A 12,123-nucleotide genomic window follows, 5' to 3' on the forward strand; every position below is an offset into this window, starting at 1 on the left:
TGCGCATCAGCCAAACGCTGAAAGAGCGAGTGGATACGTGCAACGTGACTCTCCCAAGTGTCACTATACACGACCACGTCGTCCAAATAAACGGCACAGCCTTCGAGGTCACCAACAACCCTATTCATAAGGCGTTGGAACGTCGCCGGTGCATTTCGTAACCCAAATGGCATGACTTTGTAGGAGTAGAGACCGGACGGAGTAATAAATGACGCAATTTCACTAGCTCTTTTTGACAGTGGGACTTGCCAGTATCCCTTTAACAAATCAAATTTGCTGACAAATTTCGCCGACCCAACCTCGTCAATACAGTCATCCATTCTAGGCAATGGAAAGGCATCTGGCTTTGTCACGTTGTTAACTTTGCGAAAATCTGAACAGAACCTAAATGACCCGTCAGACTTCGGAACCAAAATGCATGGTGAAGCCCAACTAGCCGACGACGGCTCCGCAATGCCATTCTCCAGCATATACCGGACCTCTGCATCCAACACCCGGCGTTTGTCTGCAGAGACCCGATAGAAACGCTGCCGAATGGGTTTTGGATCAATCAACTCAATATCATGTTCGATAAGATGTGTTTGTGATGGTGTATCACCAAATAAACCTGGGAAGTTGCCAATCAACCTAGCCAACTCTGAACGGCGAACCTTGGGGAGATGACACAACAGGTTGTCTAACTTACTAAGGGACTCTGTGTTTTTCAAGCGCCCATACACCAATGTCTCATCAAATGTGCTGGTGTCCTCGCTCTCAGCCACTGCCACCGACTGAGAGGTAGGACCCACGCCCGCTGCCAAACACACAGGTAGAATCTCCCCAGACTCTCGGCCATAATATGGTTTTAACAGATTTACGTGACACAATTGAGTAGCTTTACAAGGTTTGGAGTTGAAATGACATAGTTTTCATCTGAAATTTTCTCAACCACAGTGTGTGGACCTGTAAACTTTGCTTGGAAAGGCGAGGTCACAATTGGCAAAAGAGCCAGCACCTGATCGCCCGGACTGAATTCCCGACGTTCAGCCCGCCGATCATAGGAGCGCTTCATTTTCACTTGAGCCTTTGCTAGATTCTCTTTAGCCATTGTACCTGCCACATACAACTGCTGCCTGAACCCATTGACAAAGTCAATTAGATTTTTGGGAGGGTCAGGAGCCTTAAAGTTGTCATGAAGCAGTGCAAGTGGACCACAAACTAAATGACCAAAAACCAACTGATTAGGACTAAACCCAGTACTTTCTTGCACCACCTCCCGAGCAGCCAAAAGTAACCAGGGCAAGCCCTCCCCCCAATCTTTGCCCAACTCCGTGCAATAAGCCCGCATTAAGGATTTTAAGGTCTGGTGAAACCGCTCTAGCGCCCCCTGACTTTGCGCATGGTACGCTGATGATTGAGAGTGTTTCACCCGGAGCTGCTTCAGAACCTGAGCAAACATGTGGGAGGAGAAGTTGGAACCTTGGTCACTCTGCAGAACCCGAGCAATACCAAATATTGACATGAACTGAGAGAGAGCTTTAACCACAGCCCTAGTCGTTATGGACCGTAGTGGATAGGCAGCTGGATACCTGGTCGCCTGACACATGACTGTTAACAGGTACTTGGCGCCAGACCTAGAGGGAGGCAGAGGGCCGACACAATCAATAATGATGTGCTCAAATGGCTGCCCTATAGCTGGTATGGGGTGCAATGGGGCAGGCTTAATCACCTGATTGGGCTTACCAGTCATCTGGCATGTGTGACACGTTTTAATGTATGCAGCCACATCCTTTCTCAACTTGGGCCAAAAAAAATACTGCAAAATCCGATAATATGTTTTCTTGACACCCAAATGCCCTGACTGGTCATGTGAAAGTTTCAACACTAAATCCCTGTATTTAGCTGGAACTACCACCTGGAACACTGGATCCCCCACCCCAAGTTCCCCACATGGCACCCACTTCCTCACTAGCAAGCCATTATCAAGGAAATACCCATTTGCGCTATCCTCCACCTCACTACCTGTCAGAACTTCCTCAAAAAGGCCTCTGATGGACGGATCAGACTGCTGCAAGCTCTGTCTGGGAAACAGAAATAGGCACATCAGATAACGCAAAACTGGCATCAGATTTTTCAACTTTGTCACGCTCAATTTCACGAGCCCCGGCACGTGTCACGGCCGCTGCTGCAAAGACCTGCGGAAAATCCCGCTCGCTCTCGTCTGGATCACTGGCTACAACCGGAACCAGACTTACCAATGGTGCTGGCGGCACCTTAGCCCATACGAGGCCACCCGCATGCATATTCCCCAAGAGGACATCGACCCCAGCCATCGGAAACGCTTCCCGCAACGCCACCTCCACCTCACCATGGACCAAGCCACAGTCAAGTTCAAGTCTGTGTGTAGGAGAAGAGATTATGGACATGCCCATACCACGGCTCAACATGGCATCCCCCGTTGCAGACTTAGAGGCAAACGGCAGAACAGAATCTAGCACGTATGTGCCCAGCGCCGCGGTGTCCCGCAGAATTGTTACAGGCACCTTTTCATTGGAGCCAACAAGGGAGACAAACCCCCTCTCTACGAATGGACGGTACGCCTCATCTACATCGCAGAGACTCCTCTCTTTCCCATGTAGAGGACCCTCCGACCGCGACACCACAGACACCGGCGCAACAAACGCTGCTGACTTCACGTTCAAGTGCGTTTTATTCCTCTGTTGTAAAGAATAACAGTCTGCTTTTATGTGACCCTTTTTGCCACAATAATGACATGTTCTTTCACCGTCACGGGCAGCCCTACTTTTCCCATCCTCCATTTTCGAATTTCTGGTAAAAGGTGCGTTAGAATTATGGCTGGGTGCGCTATAGTGATGGCTGGGTGCGCTGTTCTCCCGGTGCGTACTTTGGGCGCCCCGCGGTACCCACTCTCGGTGCGTCAACACGTATTGATCAGCCAAAGCGGCCGCCTCTGCCACTGTTTTAATCTGCTGCTCTGTAATGAATGTTGCTATACGATTTGGGATTGCATTTTTAAACTGTTCTAACAGTAGTAAGTCACACAAGCCCTCACATGTGTCCCCACCTGAAACCATCCGCCAACGGTTAAAGTTAATGACCAATTCCCGTGAGAACTCCAAATATGACTGTTTCTCGTCTTTTCTGTTGTTTCTAAAGTGCTGACGGTAACTCTCAGGCACCATTTCATACACTTTCAGAACCGCAGATTTAACAGTGGCATAATTTAAACTTTCTGTAACTGACAATGCCGAATACGCCTCCTGTGCCTTCCCAGTAAGCACGCACTGCAGCATCACCGTCCGGTCCGCATCAAGCCAACCTCTTGAATTAGCCAATCTTTCAAACAGTGAAAAAAAAGTCTCTGGCTCCTTCTCACTAAACTTTGGCATCAAGCGCAAACTGCTCACCAAATCAAAAGATCGCCTCCCTGAAGCTACACTTCCATCTCCTTCCAACAGTTTCTGGTCCATCTTACCTTCCTTGACAAGTTCTACCTTCTCCCTCTGCAGATTAATTCTCATTTTTTCTATTTCAATTCTCTCTCGCTCTACATCTCGTTGCTGTTTAATCCTCTCCATTTCCAGCTGAATAAGCATCAGTTCTTTTTGTTCTGTAAAAGACAGATTTTGGGTCGGTGGCGGCACCGCCGCACCGTCTCCCTCCGGCCCTGTTTCATTACCTGGTAAGATACCAATATCTTCCAAGATGTCACTTAATACTACCTTAATTGTATGTACTTTCCGTCTCCTGTCCCCAATGTCAATTTTGTAATGGTCAGCAATTTCTAGAAGCTGCTCCTTTGTACAGCTTTCTAAAAAATCTACTGACGGCGACGCCACAAATTGATCAATTTGAGCCATTTTAATTATCTTTTGAATGTATATTTGACACCAGTTAACTACAACACCAACACCAACTGACTGAGTAATCAGAAGCGTCCCCTATCTGCCTAATTCAATCTTATATAACTCACCCCTAGCTCTTCATGGGGTTTCGCGGGGGTATTTACGCACTAACTATATGCAGGAGACAACGCAATCAGTTGATAACTACGCCGTCAGCCACATACCGTGCTCCCGAGACAACTGCTACTACCGCTTCACCCCAACATTACCAAAAATACAAGAAAAGAAATAAATCCACGAAGGTCTAAAGACTAACGTGGCTTATGCCTAACATGGGACAACAGTAGCTCCTATATGATTACTCAATCTCTCAGTATCAGTGTGTCCAAACTTAGCCCATATACATATTCAAATAACTCCATGCTCAAAGAAAAAAATACGGGGAATCAAAGAAATTTAACAATAACGCCACGTTAAACAAAACACCGCACGCACTGAAACACTTTGAAACCGCTTCAAACAAAGAAAAAGGGAATCCCGAGTTAGGCCCTCCCAAACCGCATTTGATTGGCCCAACTTTACATTACGTCACAGGGAATACCCCAACTTACTTCACGACCGGTTTTCAAAAAAACATTCAGTGACTGCGCGCAACAAAAAAAACTTTAACTGACTTTAAAGTTTAACAATACTCACTTAAGTTCGGAACGAGCCCCCATTTGTCACAGCTTGGCTCTAGGCCGTGACAAACATTGGGACGACGGAGACCAGGATGTAGTTATAATCAAAACATATTTATTAAACAAAGACTAATGATAAAGAACTGAGGATGGATAAACAAACATAAGGATCCTATGGAGTGTGGAGTCAGTAATCAGTGGTGTAGATGTGGATGTGTGAGACATAGTGTGGTGCAAGGTGTGTGGATGGAAAGAAAGAACATAATCATAATCATAACAGCATGGAGACTAAGGGGTTGGAGCTGGTAGAGATCAGGTCTGCTTCTCTCAGCTTCTCCAAGACACTGGCAAGGGCTGGGCTTTTATAGCCTCCTGGAGGCACCGGGCCCAGGTGCTCTCCAATCACTAATCAGCCCCACCCTGCTTCCCTATAGGGCAAGAGTCAATACACAGCAGACAGACACCCACAACCACCCAGACTAATATATGTATGGGGCATCACAAACGAGATGAGTGAGACTGGGACCGAGGTTAGTGGCGGGCAAAGAGTTAAATACTACAGGCCTTAGGACCTCAGCTTCTGTCTTTGTTTGTGCTTCACAGGAAGTGTCAGATATGATAGACAGACAGACAGACAGACAGACAGACAGACAGACAGACAGACAGACACTTACTGTTCATCTCCAGCCTTCTTGATCCATTCTACATCACAGTGTTCACACCTCAGAGACACCTCCTGTGATTGACAGATTGACAGTTCTATCACAACAAGGTAATTACTCTACCCAAACCTCCACCTAAGATATTATTATTATTATTATAGTAGTAGTAGTAGTATTATTATTACACTTATTAGTATTATTATTATTATTAGTAGTAGTAGTAGTATTAGTATTATTAGTATTATTAGTATTATTATTATTAGTAGTAGTATTATTAGTATTATTATTATTATTAGTATTAGCATCATCGCCATTCACAACCATAACATAGAACAAGTCTCCTCATACAAGTACCTAGGAGTACAGATTGACAAGGATCTGAGCTGGCATACACATGTTACAACTGTGTGTTCAAAGATACACCAGCGTCTACACTTCCTTCGAAGGCTTAGGCTCTTCGGAGTCAGTCGAAATATTATGTTGACTTTTTATAGGGCCAGTATTGAGTCCATCTTAAGATACGGAATATCCAGTTGGTTCGGAAACCTGACGGTTGTGTACAAATCACAAATTACAAGACTAGTGAATATGGCGGGGAAGATTATGGGGATGTCTACCCCCCCGATCAGGCCCCAGGTCATCTTTGAGCAAGCAGTAATAAGGCAGGCCCAGAATACTATGTCTGATCCCTTGCATGTACTGAACCCAGAGTATGATCTACTACCATCGGGTAGAAGGTATAGGACGCCAAGGTGGGAATATAATCGATATAAGTATTCTTTCATTCCTATGTCAATCCAAATGCTGAATCTAAGACTACAAAGAAGACTTTGAAATGTCTAGACGCACCTCGTTAAGGGAATATGTGAAATATATCTTGTCTATGTGTTTACTGTTGTATTGTTGTTTTTTGTATTCTTTTCTTTGATCTGTTGAATGTTATATGTATGCAGTGGGGCTCTAACTCCAAGACAAATTCCTCCCTCGAGAGACAAAATAAAATGAACCTTGAACCTTGAGTATTATTATTATTAGTAGTATTATTACCCTTAGTATTATTATTAGTATTATTATTAGTATTATTAGTATTATTATTAGTATTATTAGTATTATTAGTATTATTATTATTAGTATTATTATTAGTATTATTAGTATTATTATTAGTATTATTAGTATTATTATTAGTATTATTGGTATTATTAGTATTATTAGTATTATTAGTATTATTAGTATTATTATTAATATTATTAGTATTATTAGTATTATTAGTATTATTAGTAGTATTATTAGTATTATTATTAGTATTATTAGTATTATTAGTATTATTATTAGTATTATTAGTATTATTATTAATATTATTAATATTATTATTATTATTATTATTATTAGTATTATTAGTATTATTAGTATTATTAGTAGTATTAGTATTATTAGTATTATTATTATTATTATTAGTATTATTATTAGTATTATTAGTATTAGTATTATTATTATTATTATTATTAGTATTATTAGTATTATTATTAGTATTATTAGTAGTATTAGTATTATTAGTATTATTAGTATTATTAGTATTATTAGTATCATTATTATTAGTAGTATTATTAGTATTATTATTAGTATTATTAGTATTATTAGTATTATTATTAGTATTATTAGTAGTATTATTAGTATTATTAGTATTATTATTATTATTAGTAGTAGTATTAATAGTATTATTAGTATTATTATTAGTATTATTAGTATTATTATTAGTATTATTAGTATTATTAGTATTATTATTAGTATTATTAGTATTATTAGTATTATTATTAGTATTATTAGTATTATTATTATTATTAGTATTATTATTAGTATTATTAGTATTATTATTAGTATTATTAGTATTATTAGTATTATTAATATTATTATTAGTATTATTATTAGTATTATTAGTATTATTATTAGTATTATTATTATTATTATTAGTATTATTAGTATTATTATTATTATTATTATTAGTATTATTAGTATTATTAGTATTATTATTAGTATTATTATTATTATTAGTATTATTATTAGTATTATTATTAGTATTATTAGTATTATTAGTATTATTATTAGTATTAGTATTATTAGTATTATTAGTATTATTAGTATTATTATTAGTATTATTATAGTAGTATTATTAGTATTATTATTATTAGTAGTATTAGTAGTATTATTAGTATTATTATTATTAGTAGTAGTAGTAGTAGTATTAGTATTATTATTATTATTATTATTATTAGTAGTAGTAGTATTAGTATTATTAGTATTATTATTAGTATTTTATTAAGCCAAACCTCCACCTAAGATATTATTCCTGTCCAATCACCTGTGTCCGTCTCTCTTCCTGGAGGCGGGTCACTTCCTGCCGCAGCCCGCCAAGCTCCGCCCTCAGCCCCTCCTCTCTGCGACACGCCCCCTCCGCCCGCCGCCGTGCGTCCTCAAGCTCCGCCTCCAGCCGCTGCAGCCTGAGATCTGATAGGGCGTCCAGCGAGCGAGAGCTGTGCAAGCCACGCCCCTCTGAACACACAGAGACAGGTCTGATAGAATATCAATTTTCTTTTTTTATAAATACATAATAATTATATTAAATATATATCATATATTAAAGACTATTAAAGTCCTGGTGGAATGGGTTTATAATATATATGTTTACATAATGATTATATTAAATATATATCATATATTAAAGACTATTAAAGTCCTGGTGGAATGGGTTTATAATATATATGTTTACATAATAATTATATTAAATATATATCATATATTAAAGACTATTAAAGTCCTGGTGGAATGGGTTTATAATATATATGTGTACATAATGATTATATTAAATATATATCATATATTAAAGACTATTAAAGTCCTGCTGGAATGGGTTTATAATATATATGTGTACATTTTATTTTGAAGTTTCAGTCTGAAACAGTAGCCCTGTATGTTTCTGAACCAATCAGTAGACCCCATCCCCCTGGGCTATGGGAAGGCATTGGGCAGATAAGGCTGCAGCCCAGAGGGAGAAAGAGGCATGATAGCGATATGCAGCGACATTCTGCCAAGACCTAGCCTGGTAAACCCTCCCTCCGGAAATCTCATTTCCATTTGATTTCACTTCAGGAGTGAGTCTGGCCTGAACCGCCTTTCTGCAATATTCGCTCTGTACGCCGAACTGACGAGCCTATCAGCTTTGTCGCACATCGCTCTGTGATTGACAGCGACAGTTGGCCAATCAGGTGGCGAGTTCGAGTGAGCCCGAATGAAGCCGAGTGCAGCCTGACTGGGGCCGACAAAAGACGAATGGCAGCCATTGTTGTTTCTGCGAGTGCCGTCACTTCTTATTTTCGGTTTTAAAACGGTCTCAAACTTCTTTTTTGAGGCACGGAATTTACTATTAAGATATCGTTTGGATAGAATTTAGTTGTTTAACTTCATATATGTGGTCAATTAATCATGACAGAGCCTATTTAAAAATATACATTTAGAGAACCGGCAGGGGCGGGGAGTGACACGCATGTATCCCAATAAGTCAACCTATTTTGGGCATGGCCGTCTCAAAAGTCCCGTTGCGTCACATAGTCTGGAGGTCGTCAATATGAACTGCTGATTGGCTGAAGGGGAAAAACGATCATTGGCTGAAGGGGTTGTCAGTCAACGGTATTACTCCCGCCCAACTCCAGCCCACAGCGAATATTGCAGAAAGGCGGTTCAGGCCAGACTCACTCCTGTAATCAATTGGAAATGAGATTTCCGGAGGGAGGGTTTACCAGGCTAGCCAAGACCCGCCCCAGACCCGGAAAAGTCGTGCTGTGATTGGCCAGTGGTAACTTTGAGTGACAGTTGGGGCAAACGCAGTCCCCACAACATCATTTACTATTCTGTGCCTATCGGTACATAACTCTATCGGTACATAACTCTATCTGTATATAACTCTATCGGTACATAACTCTATCTGTATATAACTCTATCGGTACATAACTCTGTCGGTACATAACTCTGTCGGTACATAACTCTATCGGTACATAACTCTATCGGTACATAACTCTATCGGTACATAACTCTATCTGTATATAACTCTATCGGTACATAACTCTGTCGGTACATAACTCTATCGGTACATAACTCTATCGGTACATAACTCTATCGGTACATAACTCTATCTGTATATAACTCTATCGGTACATAACTCTGTCGGTACATAACTCTATCGGTACATATCGGTCAATAGTCTAAGCAGGGACGTGCACAGATAGACTCTAGGTGGTGCTAGAGCACCTGCCCTTTGCCCTCTTGACCAGAAGTGCCCTTTTGAAAAAAAGAAAAACATTTTTTTTTTTTTTCAATTTACAGCAGGGGTCTTCAACAGGGGGTCCGGGACCCCTAGGGGGTCGTCAGAGTTACTACAGGGGGTCCGCCAAATCTTTATGTGATATGATTTTTCTTTTTACCATAACCACTCGAAACCTAGCATCCCTTTTCTGAGGAGAACTTTAGCCAAAAATAGCCGATCTACAAGCCCACAACGCCTCGCGCTGCGAGGCGTTGTGAGCTTGTAGATCGGCTATTTTTGGCAAAGAGGTAATAGGTGTAGAGGGGAAAAAAGAGCAGACCAAGTAAACAAAAAAAAGTGTAATTTACTTGAGCACCTGCCCCTTAAAATGTCTGTGCACGCCACTGAGTCTAAGGCGTAGTGAGGCACGCCACCAGACCAGATGGAGTATTAGGGTTTTGGTCTGTATCAGACTGTGTAAATGCCCCCACCGTCCCCTCTGGGGGGGGGCGGAGTCCTTGTTTTCTCGTCTTTGTATTCAGCCAATCGCAGGGCGGCAGGGCGGGGTTTGGTCAAATGTCGCCGTACAACAATATTACGCGAGAAAGAGAGAGGCAGAGTGAAGTAGTGATTGGTCGTTCATGATTCATTCCTTCATACGATTTGATTGGTTCTTTGCCGTGAACGTGAGGTAACCCGTTCAACTTCCTGAAACTTCATTTATGTATTTAATCTGGCAGTGAAAGAGTTAAGGGACTTTTCATATAAAAATGCACCAAAATGGATTTAAAAAATCACACCCAGTGTGAAGTGGGCGGTGTGTGGTCATCACAACATGATTCACTTAAAAACAAAAAGGATAAATGCCTTTTTTTAAAGTCCATACTGCTATTCATAGGGCTGCACATGTGTCATGTGTTTCGCTAGCCAATCACAGTCCTGAATAGAGTCAACCAGCCAATCACATTACAGCTATAGATTTGCATTGAATGTGTAGGGGTTAGGGGTGTAAACTGCGTTGTAGACTATTGGCCAATCACGGTGCAGGATTAGTCAGTGTCTAAACCTCACTTATAGGGGGCGGTTACACCGCCCCAAAAAAAATAATTTGTCATCTATTGATAGATGTGGATATTATGAGCATGCAGGGATATGCTCTTAAATATATATAATATATATATATATAATATTATAAGCAGGGATATGCTCTCTCTCAGTGAGAGAAACATATTTGTCTTTAAAGATCCTATCCTTACCTCTGGGTACGTTGAGGCTGATGTGTAGCTGTGTGTTGCTGTGCTGTAGGTGTTTGTTGTGTGTGTTGTTGTTGTTGTTGTGTAGTTGTGTGGTGAGTTTGGACAGAGACGAGTCTCGCTGCCGGACGGACGATTCCAGAGTCCTGATCCTCTCTGCATGCTGCTCTGCTAGTGATGTCTGGAACACACACACACACACGCGCACACGCACACGCACGCACGCACACACACACACACACACACACACACACACACACACACACACACACACACACACACACACACACACACACACACACACACACACACACACACACACACACACACACACACCAGAGATAGGGACTACAGTTTGAGACTTGGACTCAGTGGCGTGCACAGACATTTTGAGGGGCAGGTGCTCAAGTAAATTACACTTTTTTTTGTTTACTTGGTCTGCTCTTTTTTCCCCTCTACACCTATACCTCTTTGCCAAAAATAGCCGTTTTTTTTTCCAAAAGGGCACTTCTGGTCAAGAGGGCAAAGGGCAGGTGCTCTAGCACCACCTAGAGTCTATCTGTGCACGTCCCTGAAGATCGCATTGATGCGTTCTTTACTTTTTTGGGGGGGAAAGTTCCACAAGGGGCGCCCTAACACAGCTTTGGAATGATCGATCGTCATTCAGAGAAGTAGAATGTGGATGTGACGTCGTTCCAAAAAAACAGGAAGCCATCCGCTTCCTGTTTGGGATTTTCAGAACACTTTTTCTTGCATTGAAAACCATAGATATATATAAAGGCTAGATGGCTCAAGGGGGCGGCGCAAGCGTAGCTCAACCGCGGCCATCTTGTGACAGTCATTCATAACATTATGTCTATGGTACATATACTTTGAAATAACCATAGCGTGCTCAATTTTCATCCGATTTTCAAACGGTTTGGTGTGTTGTAAACATCAAAGATGTAGTTATGACACTGCATACTTATAATCATAATCATGTTTTTTTTCTTTTTAAATAACATTAAGTATGCAGTATCATAACTACATCTTTGGTGTTTACAAAACCCCAAACCGTTTGAAAATCGGATGAAAATTGAGCACGCTATGGTTATTTCAATAATATATGGCCATAGACATAATGTTATGAATGACTGTTGCAAGATGGCCGCCATGTGGCAACGTCGTACTCCATTGGCCAGCAGCGCGGGTGAGTCATCTAGCCTTTATATATATCTATGTTGAAAACCACTAGTTTACAGCGGGCCGAAGCCCCAACATGGCGGATCGCGGTTGGAACGTTGTCGTTCCTATGGATACGCAGATCCCTCCGCTAACCCACGGGGACTATTTTGTTTGTGTTTTTGGGACACAATGCAGGTTCCACCGTGTTTCAAATATCATGGGATT

At 41.0% G+C, this 12,123-nt stretch overlaps 1 protein-coding gene across 1 annotated transcript in view; it reads right to left on the reverse strand.

Moving 5' to 3' along the window:
- LOC311054876 (TANK-binding kinase 1-binding protein 1-like) overlaps positions 1–12,123 on the reverse strand; it is a gene marked incomplete at both ends in the record, with an annotated part of 29,505 nt that overhangs the window by 10,646 nt on the left and 6,736 nt on the right. Inside the window, 3 exons of the mRNA XM_084070872.1 lie at positions 5,200–5,261; positions 7,544–7,734; positions 10,738–10,915. Coding sequence (XP_083926998.1) covers positions 5,200–5,261; positions 7,544–7,734; positions 10,738–10,915 — 431 coding nt within the window. The remainder of the gene's footprint in view (positions 1–5,199; positions 5,262–7,543; positions 7,735–10,737; positions 10,916–12,123) is intronic.

This window comes from Gymnoscopelus microlampas, assembly GCF_963454915.1.
Source record: "Gymnoscopelus microlampas genome assembly, chromosome: 11".
In the NCBI taxonomy this organism is placed as follows: domain Eukaryota; kingdom Metazoa; phylum Chordata; class Actinopteri; order Myctophiformes; family Myctophidae; genus Gymnoscopelus; species Gymnoscopelus microlampas.